Here is an 18295-nt window from a genome sequence, read left to right on the forward strand (position 1 = left end):
GACACGTGTTTCCAGATCACTTGCTCCCACGCAGCCTTCCTCAGCCTCCCTTTCCGCCTCGTTATCTAGGCAATTTGGCCTTTAGCAGCGGTTGCCTGTCTGCATCGTTATTGCCACAGACGTCCCATCTACGCTGCTGAGACATCTCTGGTTTTCTTCCTGTGATTTCTAATTCCTTGGATAGCAACCACACTACCACGCTCATCTGTCTCAGGATCTTTCTGAAACTCCTATCCCCCGCTGGCACCCTTTCTGCAACGATGCACAGAAGCTGCCTCTCAGACCATTGCCTCTCTACATTTTCTTGCTTGGATTTTTGAACTACAATTCACTTCCACGTTAGGACTCTTGAAGTGCTTATCTTTTAATTGCAGCATTTGCTCCACTTGTCAGCACACTCAGTCCTGCTCTGAGAATGCCACCAAAACAGTCGGCACAGGCAGGCTCCGGAAGGATAACAGCTTCGTGTTGCAGCTTGAGAAAACAAGCGATGTGCCCAGGACTCCTCATGCTCCAGGCCCAGCTCTGGATGGGAGGGGATATGAATGGCTTCTGCATGTCACCCCCTACCGAAATTTCAACACATCTGAAGGTTTTCTTTGACCCAAATGAAGCAGATTGCACCTTTCACCTGCCACTGAAAGCCCTAACTTCTCCTTTCATAGCTAATTCTAACCTCCAGCTTCTCTTACCCCCAGCTTTTCCCCTGAAGAGGGCACCTTTGCAGAACAGCATTGTAGGATTCCTGGACAAAAAGGAACTTTTAAAACAAAAGCCTCTTCTATATAAAGGGGTCAGACGAGGACGCTGAGGGCCAGGGGAAACCCGAAACGAAAGCTCAAAGGGGGACAAGTTCTAAGCTCTGGTGTTGCTGGCTGGGCTCCCGACCCACCGCTAAGAGAAGCATGGATGGTTAAGGACTTGTTGTGGGGTAAGCTAAGAAGGTCATGCAGCTCAACCACCTATTCCAGTTCCCAGAAGAGCATGAATCAGGTTGCATCCTCTATTTGAAAAGCATACCTAAACTATCACAACTTAGATTATTTAAATACATAATGTATTGAGTCTAATTATTCATAGGTGGCTCCAGGGGAGGTCCCACGTGGCTCTGCCTCATCTCTATTCCCTTTCTGATTCATCGAGGTCTACTGCCTGGGCTGTGTTTGGACAACAGCTGCCTCCAAGGCTCCCTTTGCTCCTGGCACAGACTTTTTCTCTCTCTCTGCTGCCTGGACATATTTCTCAATATTTTGTTATATGACCACCTTGTTCCTCAAAGGTCATCCCATGCCATAATGCTGTGAAACAATATAAAGATTAAACATGTTAGCACAATGCAGCTGCGTGCACTAACCCGCCCCAGGACCTTCCGGTGCATTTCCCCCAGGGGCACCTTACAATTAGCAATGGCCATTAGGAAACCAGGAGAACAATGAGGAAATGCCCAGCTCCTTAATTACATACTTGAGGCACAAAACACTGATGATCGATCCCAGTGCGGGGTCACGCTGGGAAAAAAGTCAGGCTGGGGAGCTCTGCCAGAAAAGGAGATTTATTGCTAGCCAGTCCCGTGTATTTCAGCAAGATCCCACACCCAACCAGAAGCAGGTCCTTTCACTGGAGCACACCACCACGAGGCTGCGTGCTGGATCCAACACTGCCTGACCCGTGTGGAGAACAGAGCGTAGGATGTTCTGCAGCAGCAAATGTCTGCTAAGAACATGTTGATCGCGAAAGATTAAGAGCAGTTGAAAGATTCCCCCGTGCCTCAAAATTGTCTTCTGCTCCCCCTGAATTAAGCACTGAGAGCCATCCCTGGCAATGCTTTCTCTGCAGCCGGTGCTCAGGCAAGCTCCCTGCAGGATATCCTCTCTGCTGTAAGGAAAAGACCCAAAATCTAGGGAGGAGGGAGCAGGTCTGTGGATGAAAAGAGGGGTTTGGTCTCGGAGACACCATTTCTCGACATCCCCAGTTTCCCAGGTAAAAGCAAGTGCCTGATGCTGACTCTAAAAGGGTCAGAAAAAGAACCAAGCCAGCTGCCTGGGGAAATGCACCAGCAGTGCAACACTAAGCTGTGCCTCCCAAACGTGCTTCCCACCACGTCACTGTGGCTCGAAGGTGGCCTGTCCACAAGCTAAATCCAGACCCTTAACGGTCACTCTGGGACAGAGCCAGCAGGCAGCTGGCACATCTTCAGGCAGGCACTTGTGTGGATTTCTGCACCCGAACAAGTGCAGTGTCTCAGTGATGCTCTTAGGAGCCGGTTTGGGAAGGTGCTGCTTTAACCTCCTTGGTCAGCGTCCGCACAAGCGCGGCCCAGCACGAGAACAGAGCCACGTGAGCTATTTGGAAGGAGAGAAGTTTCTCCTGCCAGCGTGGCACGGGTGCAGCGTGCACCAGTGGGTGCCACGGCTCCCTGCTGGGACCCAGCAGCCCCTCCTTTACAGACTGGGGTTGAAGGGGGTCATCCAGGCAACATTCAGTTACATCCTGCTGCAGTCAACTGCTGAAGAAAGGTGCTTAGTGCCTTGTCAGGGAGCAAGAAGCAGAGGATGATCTCCTGTGTGGCCATTCAGGCTCTGAGGATGCGTTACCTGACCGCAGGTCGGGAGAGGGCTCCAGCCAGAGAGGTAGGTGCACAGGGCAGCAGATCCGATGGAAACCTTGATGCTGAGGAAGGAAAGGAACACGCTTCCCTCTTGCCTCAGAAGTGAGCCTGCCTGCTTGAATCCATGAAGGACTGGGAAACAGCATGCACAGACATCATCTTCAGCTGTCACAAACAGCTCGGTATTGCTACCTGAACCCCTTCAAGGACTCCAACAGCCAGAGAAGCAGGCAGTGGTACGGGACGAGTGTCAATCCCACGTGGACCAGGCACAGAAGAACGCGTTGGCAGGGAAAAAACAACCCAACACCCCAGCTCTGCTCTCCAGTGAGATCACAAGTTGGGAAGAATCAAATGGGCCTTCAAAAACCTGGGGCTATAAACATTAAAATACCTTGCTCATATAATTAATACACAGCCCTGCACCACTTAGTGAGACCTCTCAGCCTAATCTTACATGTAACAAAATACACCTTAGGATTCTGAGGACTTAAAATTACTTTCCCTGTTAACTCTTCTCCTGAGATCCTCAATGGAAAAGTACATCAAATATTTGCTCGGGCTCTTACTTTCATCCCGGCTCAAAGCCGGTACAAGAAACCCATCTGAACACCGCTAATTTTCTGCTGAGATACGGCCTGTACATCACAAAACCTAAGATTTCCCCTGCTGGCTATGAAAACAAGAACTGCTTTCCTCTTCCTGTTCTAAATAAGATAGTTTCAGAGATTTAAGTACTCTAATCTCATGTTTACAGCTTTGTAGCTTTGACCCTATTAAAATTGTACTTCATTACACGACACACTTGATTTTAGACCACTTTCCTTTGGGGAATCGACATCCGGAAGCTGTCTGCTCATCCCAGGGAAGACACGACCAGCAGAGTGTGGGTGGCACGAAGCTGTGGCGATGCAGGACACGTGGGTGTAACGTCCAGTAGCTGTCAGTGCATTCACACAGCGCGAGAGCGCAGCAAAACAACCCTCTAGGCAGAATGCCACTGCACATCAGACATTTCTCTGCAGGAACTCAACCCCACACTTTACAGCTTCTGTCGCTGCAGAGGCCAGGAAGAAGCTTCCAGCTCCCCTGTGCCTCCCTGGGCAAAGTGGCTTCAGGGCGTTCCCCCAGCATCTTCCTCTGGGCACAATCTGAGGACCTCCCAGTTGCTGTCCTGTACATACACGCTGGGTTAAACGGGTCACCTTATGTGATGCACGAAGGAATTCTCCCTCTCTCAACTGAGAGAGGAGCACAGGAAATTTGTGCCTTTCTTCTGAAGTACAGGGGACTGCTGGCTACCAGGCCCTCGGTGCGCTTCCAGCTAACATGATGCCTTGTCCTGCACTGACCCAGCATGACAGCAAGGCTCCTGAGCTCTGATTTCTTCCTGTGTTGTTTTTTTGTATGATTTTTGTAGATATTAAGACTTTAAGAACGGTCTTGAAGGTGCACCGTGTTTAAATGAGAATGGGTGGGTAATACCATGCTTCCTTCTGTGTTAACTACCTGTTTCCTTGTTGCCTGTTATTCATGCGTAACAGACACAATAGTCCACTTGAGCGCACCAGCCCCCATTTTCCACTGTGATCACACTTCATTTCTAGTCAATAACAGTGTGTGGTTTGTCTTTTTTTTTAGCCTCCAAACTCAACCTTTTACCTTCCTGTTCAGTAATCCAACAACAACAGCTTGTGCACCAAGGAATGGAAAAGCAACCAGCACCAAGATAGCACAAGAGCATGAACAAACAGTTCTGGTGCCCAAGTTAATAAATACGACTCATCAAGTAAAAACTGCAACATCTTGGTGCGCTCCCACTTCTCAAAATAGGCCAGATGGAGTCTTAGCCCTGTAATCTGGCTCAAAAGCTTGAGCAACATCCCCTTTGACATTGCTGGGAGTGGGCTGAGAAGGGCTGCCACCTCCTTCACCGTGACGGGTCTGGTGCGAACCGCTACGGCAAAACGGTGGTAGAAATTGAGCCTGCTCTGGAAATGCAAGTGAGCGTGTGTTCACTCCCATGCCTTTGTTCACGTAAACTGAACCCATTCTGACATCTCCCTCTCGCAGCTTCTGTATTTCCTGTAAGTAATTTCAGCCGTATCATCCACTTCCAGGAGCACCGAGGGGATTTCAGACAGCGCACCTGCACTTCTGTTAGTCACCATCTGACTTAAAGCACGACTTCAAAAGCATCCAAGCAAATGAGTGCAATGGGTCCCACTACCTTTAAAACAGGAGCTTGATCACAGGATTTTACATCCTCATACACAAACCACGGTCTGAACAAGCCAACAAGCTAGCAACTGAGGCGAAGCACCATTGGTACGGCAGAGCTGATTGACCGCAATCCCTTAAAGCACTCCGATCCTGCACTGATAAACACCTTCCAAGTGGTTACACAAGAACGTATTTAGTTTCAACATACCTTCGCAGAAAATCAACCAGTCACGACTGTAAGCACAGTACCAGACATCTAATCGGAGAGGCAGAGCGGCCCGGAACACTGCTCGTTGTTTTATGGTGAATCTGTACCCTGGCATCTGCGACTAAGATTGCCTCGTTGTGACAGACTGTCCACTGACATATGAGCACAGAACCCGACAGCTACACCGATAGGGCAGCATCTGCGCCCTGCATACGCGTCCGAGGACTACCTCAAGTCTTTCTAACTTGAGGCAAAATCTTCTCTGCAAAGTAATTCAGAAGAGGAGCGTGCAAGATGCTACGTCATGCAGGAAAATGCTTTGTGTGTTGACAGTAATGGAAATAAGGCTATTTCCTAGGCGTTGCTCTGTCAGAATAAAAACTTAGCCTTCCAGAAGAGGCAGAGAGCAGACTTATCTGTGGTACGTGCTGCACCTGCATCCATGAACAAAACCTTTTCATATACCCGCGTTTGACATGTTGGGCTTGACCGAAGGTGCAGCTGCCCCAAAGCTGGTTCCTCTTCGTGAGCCAGCCGCGCAGGGACCATCCACCCCCAGGAACCTTGAGATGCCGCGCAGCAGTTTGCGGGGCCCAACGGGAGCGAGAGAGGCACTGCAAGAACTGGTGTGTCACACCATGCAGCCCAACAGGGAGAAATGGACGTTGACCTGGGCAATCACTTCTGGATCCAGTCATTTAAGCAAATTTCAGGGAATCACGGCATTCCTTAACGCCTGCCAGCTTAAGCTCCTGGCATTTTAACTAGAACATCTATCCCAGCAGAGAAGTACTTGATCAGCGAGGCATTTGAGATCTATGCAGGAAGAAGGGATATTTCCGAGATAAATCATCGCACAGCTTTGCTAATGTTAACTGGGAAAAAAAAAAAAAGGGCAACACCAGAACATAACTGCCCAGGGGCCAGAGGGAAAGCGGTTTCATTTTGGAGAAGGGTAGGGAAGGATGTTTCACCTGGAACAGCCTATTTATACGCAGCCCAAGCGAGCTTCAGTGCACAGAATAGATCATTCTGCAATATAGAGCAATATTTGAGTCCCAAGATAACCCTGCTGGGCCACACGCCACTGCTGGCAACCAGAGATGCTGAAGAATTCCTGCGTACGCATCCAGCACGTGCTCCAAACAGCTCGCCCAGGTGCCGTCCTCTGGGACAACCCCGTTACAGAGCAGCAGCTCAACAGCAACAGCAGCAACGCACACAGCCCTCGCCACGCTGGCACGGGGAGGCTGAAGGAAAAAAAAAGGAGGACAGGGTTTTGGAGTAAGAGCAGGGAGGCAGAGGGACATGGCAAGCTGGGATCAGACAAGTAGAGGAAGAAGATGCAAGCTTCACAAGCCCTTCAGTCAAATGTGCACGGATTTTAAAGTAAATTGGCTTGCGTGGCTTGCTTCCTGAGACAGGGAGGGACAGACAGAGCTGTGAAGAAGGTTGTCATTTCATCTGGATAGGGCTAGAAAAGCCACAGTGACGGGCAGCTGCTACTAGGTGAGGGAACAGCGTGTGAAGTCTTTGGCAGAAGATCCCTTATGACCTCCTGTGCCAAAAGAAGGAAAGATGCACAGGATTCACACAAGCTTGTGAAGTCGAGGTGACAGAAGACGTTGAGATGACAGAAGAGAAGAAGGTCCAGAGATGCATTTTCAACACCAGAGTTTTTGGCAGTTGCATTTCACAACGCAAGAAACCCTTCTCTGCACAGAGATCTCTGTAACACAGACATTAAGTCGGTCTTTCCCAGCAGAGAAGCAGACAGTGCATTCACCACGCCGCTGCAGGATGTACACAGGGACACCCACACAGCGCTGCCGCTGCTCGTCGCGGGCAGAGCTGACTGCTTACTCACAGGCAAGCCTCTGCCCGGCACTGGGAGCCTCACGCTGCAGACTTCCTCGCTGACCTCCGAGGCTGATAATTCCCATTAAATGGCAGCGCAGTGCAGTTATTAGCAGGACACAAGTGGGAACAAACAAACGATTGAGTCAACGTGTCAAGCCTCGGTGACGTAAGGCGCTGGTGAACTCATGGCAAGGTCAAACACTGAATCAGACACACACAAAAAACACATCAGCTGTGCTGCCTGGAAATCCAATCATCTGATTACAAGGTAGCCTACGGAGAGAACTTTCCATAGGCCAGCGGATCATGAAAATCAAACACGCAAGTCATTAATTGACAGAAGAAACACAGCCTAAGTACACAAGTCTTTTTCCTCTCTCCACACACACTCAAGAGTGGAAGACTCTAAAACATGATTCTAGAAATCCACACAGTCAACAGCAGGACAGGTTTAACAGGGAAAAGGAAGATGCACGCGAATGACACGAGCTGAGGAAAATCCCCACACGACACACACAACAAGCAACGCAAACGGCTGTATGGCAGCTGGTAATCCGAGGAGGAAGTGGTAAAGGCAAGGCCGTCCCCAGCCTTCTTAACCTAACTCACAAATGGATTTTAGTTTGTGGACACAGCCAACTGTCACCACCACACTCAGCTGCGGGATAAAGCCGCCATGGCACGCAGTGACATTGCCAAGTGGGTAACTGGTGGATACTCAGGAAAAAGCGCTGGAGGTGAGTGTTACCTCCCACTGCTGGGGCGCTTTGCAGATTCTGCTGGAAAATCTCTGACTTCACAACTCAGCATGTCCTACCAAAAGGAAAGTTATTTTTTCTCTCTTAGAAATTGCAGCGCGTTCCTCACAGCGAGCACATAAGCAGGTCCCGAAGCACACTCAGCAGCTACAGGTCAGCAGAGCTGAAGCATTCTCAGGAGAGTGACAAGCTCCTTCTGTATTTAACTGGAAAGCCACAGAGTTGTGACTGGTTACTGCAAATGTTTTCAGGACAGAAAGTCCCAGGCTCTGCCAGTTTGTCAAAGCATCTTGCGGATTTTAACACCAACAGCTACAGTGAAGTCTGTTCTGTTCACACCAAATGCAAAGCACTGCAGAGAAGGGATATAAAAGGGGATGCAGAGCAGAAGAAACACACAACTGTTGTTTCCAACCTCACAGTGGTCGGATGCGTTCAAGTAAAGCGAGCACCCACAAAACATCCCTCTCCTGGGAGAAACGAGCAGGGAACGGAGGCATCGCTGTGGTCAGCAAGGAGAACCAGAACCTCAGGGAACCGCAGGGGAAGCTGCTCTCCGATACGCACCGGTCTCAGTGCAGGAAGGTACAAGAGCAGGTCTGGGAACAACCACTCCTGCACGTCTGGATATCCCTACAATAATTTATGAAGTACGTATTTTTACGAGTTCACGCTATAGCTCTCCCATTTTCACCCTCTTGCTTACGAAGCAGAAGGGAAGGATTTAGGAAGATGTTAGTTACTAGCAACAAAAGCTAGGAAATATTCACACTGCCAAGTGTTGCTAAGTTGGAGGCCTGAGGGGACTTGGGAGACACTACCATATAGTCAGTCAAGACAAATCATTTGCTCCTAAGCTTCAAATAAATCTTCTGATTCCATCTGTATAACAACCAGCTCCACCTCGGTGAAAACAGCAAAATATCCAGGCAGTAGAGACAAGATCTCTCTGCTTCTCCTCCTTCAGCTGCCTTTATGACACGCACCAGTACATGAGGGTACCTCATTTCCCAGCCAGCTTTCTCGCACCAAGAACAAGTTCAGTGCGTGCATTTCTTCTGCAGATGAAGAAGTGCAAGAGAGAATTCAGGTACTCGGAGGGAACCCAACGCGTACAGGAACAAGAGCCAGGGAACAGACTGTCAGAGGTGTCTCCTAAGAAGCCAAAACGCTGCTGCCAGGCAAGAACACTTCTACACTGGAGGCGACCCTAAGCCTGAACGTGAAGGAAATGCAAGATAAATGGCACACCTCTCTGCAACCTTCAGAATGAGAATAAAGGGGGGAAAGATTTAGGAGAAACTGTGTGACTGAGCAGGCAGAAATCCCACTGCCCATTTAAAATAACTGCATCTCCCCAAAGGAAAAGCAGCTCATCGCTAACAGAAAGATCTCTCATTAAAGTCAAACTCCTAACAAAGTCGACAGCCAGCTCGTAACGAAAGACCAACAGAAGCACTGTGCCCGCCAGCATGAAACGAGTGCTGCCCCCACGTCCTGCAAGACAATAGCCCAGGCGTCCAGCTGGGGCAAGGAGCCTGCCCGAAGGCAGGACAGCTGGCAGCTGGCTCTTCTCTCAGCAAACCCTGTCGTGCACCACCTCTGCACGAACAAAGCTGGCGATCCATCACAGTCCACGTACACTAGATGGGCCCCTGGAGCTGTGAGGAATTGCCACCATCACAATCAACAAGGCAAGGCAATTTATCCGGGCATTACCGTAGTGACTTCGGCTGTGGCAATTAATGCAGGTGGAACAAAACTCTCTTCCAAAATTAGGGCAGCGCAGATGGATGTTTCCTTCCACAGTGCGTTTAGTTGAACCCCCCCCCCCCCAGATCTCAGGAGTCACATAGGCATGCTAGGCTGACTGCATGGAGGGAGTTGGACCTGGTAAATCTGTAGGCAGCAAATTTGGGAATGACCTTACGCGAGCACTGCTCTGTGCCGAGTGAAATGAAAGGATCTCACAACAGAGGAATTACAGACCACAGGGATGTAGGGAGGTAAACAACTGTTCTTTAGGCAGGGGTGGTTAAATAGGCGTTAAACAGCATCAAAAAAAGGATGTCTCTGTAAAAGGGAGTCATTCCCAGCCAGTAGGAAACTGAGAAAGAGGCAGGCTGGCTACTGAGGTGCTAGAGCGTCACTGTGGGCTGACACCACTTTGCTATTTATGCTCTCACAAGCAATTCCATTTGACAAGGAGAGCTGATAACCTGCTGAAAATAACTCAACTATCAAAGAATCCAAGTCCTGGCTAACAAAGGTTTCTGGTTTTGCAGTTTGTAAAAATCCAGATTAATTCTCAGCCTGAGGAAATGATCTTACAGCCCTGCCTCAGAAGACATTAAAAAGGGGTACCTGTTGTCTAAAGACAAGTGAATTGCATCTTTCCCTGTCTGAATACCTCCACTTAGATTTTACTGCGAACTTAAAAGCTAGCTTGCTTTCTTGCACCAAGTCAGATACAAAACTTACTACTTTTTTTTGCTGTTTAATCAGGAGAACAGGTATATAATTACCCAGCCCTGCTATAGCTGCTGGGGGGATCAATGTAAGGTGCGGATGAAGGCCAGCCAGAACCTCCTCATGTGCACAAAGGTACTGGGATTTCCTGGGGACCTTTAGGCACTTGGTCTGGTGCTTACGGGCTCCTTGCTGCAGCAGCGGACCTAATCTGACCAAGTCAAACACCTGTCCAACACGTGGGGATGCTCCAAATATGAGACGGTAGAGAGGAGGCCTTAAAAATAGGAAGAGGAGGAATTCCCAAAACCCAAGGTATTTGGGAAGGGCATTTGCCTAGGGAGACATTATTTCATGTGAGTAGAACTGGGGAGAGAACATGTGGAGGCACTTGGTTAAACAGTGCCACACATCATTACGTATTTCCCAGTGACTACATAATAGATCGGGAGTTGTAGCAACACTGAAGGGAAAACAAAAGTTGCCACTGATGGTAAAAGTAATGAATAATTCTGGAGCCTTCTCTCATTTCTGCTCCCTCCCTCCCCCATCCAGTGGGAATGTGCCAGGCTCCTTCCCAGCAAAAGAATTATTTCTGTAAAACGTTTTTCTAAGTTGCAATACTTCTGTAACTGCAAATAGAGGCGAATGCAAGTGCTTAGTGGGACCTTTGAAACCCCAGCTGCAGACTCGTTAACTCTAAGCACATCTTTGCACATGCACAGCTCTGAATCTGACTCATGACTCTCCTCTCGTGACAGCAAGACATGGGATGCACTCAAAAAAGGCTTTTGATAATTCATATGGATTCTTATTCAAGCAAATGTGGAGGAAGAAGGCAACGGAGAGGAGGCATAAGGGACGTAAAAGGAATAGGGATCACTTAGTGGTTTATCCTGGGTGATCCATCACCAGCAGTTCTGAGGCACAGACAGGGTGGTGTAAGATGGAAATCTATGTTTTAGCTGACATGTTTTATACGTCTTGCTGTAGCACAGTAGCCAGCAACTGTAGCCTTGAATATCGGGTCAGAGTAAAGGCTCCCGTTGGGTCCTTACTCACTAGGGATTGAAGCCATCCTGCACTTTTAAGGGCTGGAAACATTCAGATTTACCAGGTGCAACTGAACGTAGGGTAGTCCTCGTGTTTGCAACTCCAGCTTGCCAAAGGACAAGGCAGATACGGGGGAGATGCACCATTAAGAACCTCTCCCACGCACAAGGCAGATGGAAGAGCAGAGCGTGCAAGTCACAGCTGACTCAGAGCTGCATACCAGAGGCCTCACCTCCAGTCACATGTGTGTGTGTGTGCGCACGCACAACCGGGGGAGACATTTAATGCTCGCAGAGCTCTTTCCGACTGGATTTCAGCGTGAGTACAAAAGCATCAGGGCCAAAACCTGTATTGGAATTCTGTCAGCTACCAGCCTCTGAACCTAGCCAGGGTGCTGCCACGCGCTAGGGAGGAGGGCAGACCGTTCGGTGGCTGGCAGCTCTTTCACACTGGCATTTCTAAGCCTTTTGCAAGGTTCCGGAAACATGTTTAAACCGCAGCGTTGTGTGTTAGACAAGAACAGATCTGCCTTTGGATAGTTCAAAAAAAATCCTCATTGGCTTTCCACCACCCCACCAAAAATGATTATTTTTTAAAATCTTCTAGCAGCATTGACCGAAGTGTAAAGCAACCTGGTTGGCTTCCATGCATCCGATGGCCTCTTCCAAGAGTGAAAACTCCACGCAGACATAGCCATAGTCGTAACCTGGGGACAGCATTTAAATACAGACGGGAGTCATGTTAGTGCCTTGTCATAAAGAAAGCCACATTAAATATTCAATTTCCCTTTTTCTCCAGTGACAAACCCTCTAACCACCCCCTCTATACTCCACAACGAAAAGGAGAGAAATCAGGGACTAGCTGGATGATGAATAATCGTGCAGTTTATCATGAATTTTAATAGTGCAGTGTTCCCACTTCCCCTTACACAACCCACTGACAGGCACACCCTTCCTTAAGGCAAGAAATAATCACTTTTTTTTTCTTTTTAAGGCATTGTGATTTTCCATACTAGTTTCACATTTTGTCCTGCCTTGGAAGCAGTGTTCTCCAAAGCAAGCGTTGGTAAACGTCATTCCAAAGGACCTTGCTGTGAATGTATTTTACACCAAATGACCAGCATTTTAATTTGGGCAATGTTTCAGAAAGAGCCATCACAATTCCATTACCTTTGCTATTTTCCATTCAACAAATGCTTATTTTTCAAGTCCAAATCCCTTGTATCACGAAAAAGAACAGCGGAGCAGGAACAATAACTCCAACTTTCTCATTCTGGGGTTTTATTTCCAACAGATGTTACTGTACATTTAATAAGAGGCTGCGAGAGCTTAAGTTTAGCAGCAAGAAGCTAGAGAGCCTTTAGTTTTCTCGGAAGGCTGCCATCTCAGTCAGTGGCTGATCTGTGCTCCAGTTACCTGCACTGAACTTTCATGTCCCACGGTAAAGAGCAAGGTGAGCATTACAGAAGCTAAGAGCATCCCAAGAGCCATGCGTGATGGTGGAGGCAGCTCCAAGAACCCAAGAGAGGAACAACCTGAAGTCAGAACCTCACCCTCCCCGTGCCACGCTTCCCTCAGGCCAGGCATCCCCGTCTGCTGGAACTACCCCCACTCCCTCCGGAACTACTCCCAGTTGTTTGCTGCACTCACCAGTTTTAGCTTTTCTGGTTCTGTTGTTGTTTGTGGTGGGGTTTTGTTTGTTAACTGATTCTTTTTATTTATTTATTGTTACCATCTTCACACACACTTCAGAGACAAGTCCAAACAAATCCATTCCATCACCAAACCCTGCTGTTCTTTAACTGGGATCTCTCTAACATCATCTCTCCAACAGCACACCCCCGACTTTGCACATTTGCTGTTAGAACACTCCAGCTTGAATCTAGCTCCTCCTCTACCCCACATTGGGATTTACTTCCCTCCCACATGCTGTTTTTGTCAATATTAGTACACCAGGAGGAAATCTATCAACCTAGGTGCTTTTCGGCTCAGTGAAAGAGGCAGACCAGCACCGCACCACCCGTGATGCCACTAAAGCCCCTTGATATTGCTGCATCAAGCGAGCAGCTAGAACTTGAGCTAGAGTTTCAGATGGCAGAAGGAGCAAAAAATAAAAAATAAATAAATTCACTGGCTCTGCGGTTCCAGCCACATGAAATAGCCTTTAAAAATAAAAGCAGTCCTCTGCTCTGCTCTGCAGAAGAGAGCTGCTCTCTAGGAGCAGTGCTGCCCCTTGCTGGGAGACTGCTTCGCATTCCGGGCGGCCGTCCCTGCTACTCTGCGGCGCAGCACAGCCTCACACCGTTATGTCTTAGTCTTCTTCAAATCCAGGTCTCTAAAGTCACTTCTCTCTCCCCCTCATGTTTAGAAGAGGCTCGCTTGAATGTTACGTATCAGCCTGTAAGACTCCCAACTCCCAGAAAGGATTTTCAAAAGCTGCTGTAATCAGCAGGCCGCGATCAGGGCGCTGCCTTTGTTCTGTGAGCACGTGAAGTAAGCGGTCTCCAGACAGACTGGAAGAAGATTGCACGAGTTTTCACTCTATTGGCTCCATCTGAGAGGCCGTTTACACCCAACGTCTGATAAAGTGAACGAGTGTTTGACATGTGGATTTAATCCAGCGTGACAGAGTTGAGCACAATGCTGATGTTGGATGTAAAACCTGAGATCCTCAGAGGCCTGCACGCTGCAGACCCACTCCAGTTAAGAGAAAGATCAGCATGTTTTTCCTCATACACTTCCTTCCCTCCTGCTTCCCCACCGAACTCTACCCACCTAATAAGCACTGCTGCAGCTAACACACACGGTGAGAACCAGACCCAGAAATTCTGGCCCCGCATCCTGCAAAAAAGCAGCTTCAGACCACACGTTCGTTTCTTGTGGTCAGGCTGCACAGGAACGTCGCGTTCTGCAACTCGCTGCCAGCTGTCCTTGCACAGAACCGAAGCAGTGATACAAGAGAGCAGCCTGGAGCCACTGCTCCGCTCCAAACTGCCGGTGAAAATCTGGGGGGGCTGGGAATTTTCTGTCGCCCACCCCCAGGTCAATCCTCTTTTCGAAGACCTGCCCAGCGCACGCGATGTGTGAAAACCACACAGCAGCATCAGCTTTCGGCGGCACGGCCCCCTGCCCCCAGCTCCAGGACAGCAGCCTTCCATTTTAGACCATACAGGAAAGCCCACTGAAAGGCAGCAACAGCAGCGCGACTACACCACGCTTTGAAACGCGACGTTTGCTGATTTTTTTGCCACCGTTGGCAATAAACCTGCTACCCAGAGGACAACGCTTCAAACAAAACTGAGTGCCTTGAGGCTGGCTACAGAGGCTGCTGCCACCAACTGTTGCGCCTCTTCTCTGCCTCCTTCGTGGGGCTGGTTCAGCTCTTTGTGCAGCAGCTGCTGAGCTTGCATATTTTCCTTTCTGAATACAGTTTGCCTGTCAGAACCCAGCGATTCATCTGCTGCTACCAGAAGCAGGGCATGGGATTTGACAGCCGGATGCACGGGGACAGGCATCAGTACACCAGGCATCCCACGGTAAGCCGTCCTCCCCTGCACACCAGAGCTCTTGGACACGTACCAGAACTCTTCAGGGCTTAACAGTAAAACCAACGAGATCAAACCAGCAACGCAGAATCGCTGCTGATGATACAGCTCGGCTTTGTGACTCAGGGTGGCCCAAACTCACGCAAGGTTTCACGTGAAGACAGAAAGCCAAGTACCGTCTTAATCACTCGTATCACCTGCTGCTCAGTGCGGCACCGCTGCTTCGGGCTCCACAGGAAAAAAATAAAAGTATGGAACTGAGTAAGCACTGAGTAAGGAATGCTTTGCGTTTTGGCAGAAGTATTTGATATCAACACCCTCCCCAAACTCTGAACATGATGGAGCATTAGCTGCTCAGACGACCTCTCCATAAGGGTACGCACCAGTCCCCCAACACTTGAACTCCCACAGCGAATGAGTTTGTTTTCCTTCAGTGCTTCTGTGTATACACAACCTTTACGGATGTTTCCAAGGCATGCTCTGATGATTCCTGCACTGACAACGAATACGAGCACTTGACACTACTAGGGATGCATTTTTAAAGCTCCAGGAAGCTGCTGTGCAAACATCTGAATAAGAGATATTTTGCTTCTTAAACGTGCATTTTAGTCAAGTGATTTTTGACAACGCATATCAGGTCTTTGTTAGCGTGCCACAGCTGGGCTAAAAGTCCTGAAAGCCTGGTTTAAAATTACCATATTCGGATTGAGGTAAAAATGAGATGTACTTGAGGTTTAAAGCCAGACTTGTTTCTATACATACACAGTTTTACTGAACAACTGACACAGCGCAATGCACTACTTCACGATAGCTTGCTATGTCAAGATCTGAAACAAGGACAATGTTCTCCTGGTATGTGCTGGAAGTAGCACGAAGACAAAAACATTTCTCTGGAGTTTTAGGAGGCCAAATGAATAAATCATGTAACAACAACGACCCTGAACTATGCCAAACTGAAGATACTTCTGGAGAGAAGGCCTGATGGATGCCTGGTGACAAAGGCATCCAGCTGAGGAGATCTGATCCAGCTCTTTGATTCCAGGAATAAGGACGCACCAAGTCATGTTACCACCCTTCCCTACCAGCTGAAGGCGATAGGAAACCTTCCATCTGAAGTGCAGCATCACCTGCCCTCCCAAAACACTGCCACACGACCCCTGTTGTGTTGCGATACAAAAAGCCTCTCCCAGAGCTGGAAGGAGGAAGACAGGCTCCTATTAAAGGAACTTGGTGGAACAGGTTGCCAGAAGCCTCTAGGCTGAGCTGAACACCTGGGCCAGCTGACAACACGCGGGAGGTCCCCACTCTGCCACCGTTCGTACCTGCAGCTACCAGGAGGGGCCAAGCAGCCTGAGGACACCAGGCTCTAAGATGGAGTCTCCGTAAGCAGAGAGCTTCTCAACCCTCCCAACTTCTCACTTGTTTGTGTGCTGTTGGGATTTTATTCCTGTAGGATGAGATAAAAGTGCTACAGAGGAAAATCGTTTGCAGACTTGTGTACTTGTAGGACTCCGAGAGATGGCAAAGCCAGCCTGCTGAAGGAGGATGCTGCTGGGGCTCGCTCTCTGCTGAGGCAGCATGGCTTAACAGAGCGCAGCCAGGGAAATCCCCCACAGAGTTTCATCCACGTTAGAGAGGAAATCTCGATTGCTTCAAAGGCAACTACAGCATCAAGTACGGAGAGAAAATGAGATCCCTTCCAGGGCTGTGGAAGTCCCTACGACCTCCCACACCGGTCTTCACACAGCTGTGGAGACAAGATTTTGCACATTTCTCACCGAATCTGCTTTTGCTTGGTTGCCAGGAATCACTACCTCATTTGCGGGAGGTTTCAGCAACGTGCCCGTGACCCCCTGTGGAAATCTGTCCTGTTTCCTCCAAGGGAAGATGCAGACAGACCACCTGTACGAGGAGGCCCAGGAAGCCTGTGAAGCCATCCTTCCTAAAGGCTGAACACCTCATCTCACGAAAATACCAGAAAACGCAGGGCTTTCTCCGTACCTCCACCCTGTTGGAGCGTACCGTCCTTAGCAGGTACAACGTACTTCCTGCTGCCAAGGAGCCAGGAGCTCCTGAACACGCGCAGCAGTGGCCAAGGACGGGCACACAGCAGCATGCAGCAAGGACGGGTAACAGCACGGTGCCTTCTGCAGCGAGCAGAGAAAATAAAGCTGTCCACAGCCTGATCTCCTGGAGGGCACCCCCGCAGCGAATGGCAGCAAGCGATCTGTGCTAACGCACGCTCAGAAGCCAAAAGCGAGAGCGCTCTCCACACCAGCTGGTGGATTCAGAGCTTCCATAAATTTGTCAGGCCTCTTTGCTGCACAGACGAATCGGTCTCCCCAGCTCCTAAAGCTGAAGAGCTGTATCAGAAAAGCTTGCTGGTGAATAACAAACAGGACGATCTGCACCAAGCCATGTCCCCGATTCCTTTCAAAGGCTGAGCATTTACAAGCCACGCCTGGCTGCTGAGAAAAGGGCTGCCGCTTCATACTGTCCCTCTTGATTAAAAAAAAAAAAGATATTCATGACAGTGCTGCACAAGAGAACGGCACTGAAAGCAGACGACATGAAATGCAGCCGTCCTAATGGGTATCATGCTACAGCCTACCCTTCTTCTGCCACCCAGGAGGACAAGATGCAGAGAGGACCTGCTTGAGCTGCCCTCAAAGGGAAACAGCCCACAGTTTTCTTCCACAGCTGTATTCTTGGCCAGAAGGGCTGTGGTTTGTACACTAGCACAGAGGAGGGAGAAATCCAAGACACCAAGACCTTACACACTGTAGCTTTATTAGAGACAAGTTATTACATCATGCTTGTACAGAAAGGCAGAACCCAAGAAAGGCTGTGGCCATCACAAAGCGCCATGAAAGAACTGGAAGCTGCAGATGTGGGAAGGTGCTACGGACAGGAAACTGATTTTAAAATACTGCTAATGTGTGCCTTGGCCTCCAGGATCTGTCATGTAGCACAAATGGCTCAGAAAAGCAATTAATCCAGCAGTGTCAGCACGCGGCGAAAAGCCTTGAAGCTTTGCACCGGAGACGCAAAAAGGGTGAGCACATTTTTTAAAAACCATCATAAACAGAAGGAACATGCATGACAGGAGGGCTGCGAGAGCATTTTCCGGCTGGCTGTTGCCTTCTGTGTTGAACAGGCTGCAAACCACGAATCAAGGTTGATCACTACTGCAAACAGACTTAAACAGATTCGTGCTTCCCACGTGCTAAGCCACCACATCACAGATGAGGACAGATTGGCAAGAATGCCGTTGGCTTGCACGATGCAACACTCTCCCGCCCTAAAATCAAGCAGAACTAGCCAAAAACCTACTGCCCACACAGCTGGGAAAGCTGACAAGGACTGGCATCAATGACCATGGACTAATGCCAGCTAAGGCGCTTTTCAGTCCCGGCCAGGCTATTTTGGCTACAGACAGGCATCAGCACTGAAGATGCTTCCCCGCCTTCTGGCAGACGAGCCCTCCAGAATGAGGACCTCTGACGATGAGCAGGTGACCTGGTCGCGCTTCAGCAGGAAGCTCGGAGCGTGCTACAGCGCCCTGTGAACTC

General features: G+C 49.2%; 1 protein-coding gene across 3 annotated transcripts in view; it reads right to left on the reverse strand.

The window, feature by feature from the left end:
• RBM6 (RNA binding motif protein 6) overlaps positions 1-18295 on the reverse strand; it is a 55348-nt gene that overhangs the window by 22312 nt on the left and 14741 nt on the right. For all 3 annotated transcript variants that reach the window (XM_035337580.1, XM_035337578.1, XM_035337579.1), the window contains exon 6: positions 11812-11885. In XM_035337580.1, coding sequence (XP_035193471.1) covers positions 11812-11885 — 74 coding nt within the window. The remainder of the gene's footprint in view (positions 1-11811; positions 11886-18295) is intronic.

This window comes from Oxyura jamaicensis, chromosome 12 (assembly GCF_011077185.1).
Source record: "Oxyura jamaicensis isolate SHBP4307 breed ruddy duck chromosome 12, BPBGC_Ojam_1.0, whole genome shotgun sequence".
Taxonomy (NCBI): Eukaryota; Metazoa; Chordata; class Aves; order Anseriformes; family Anatidae; genus Oxyura; species Oxyura jamaicensis.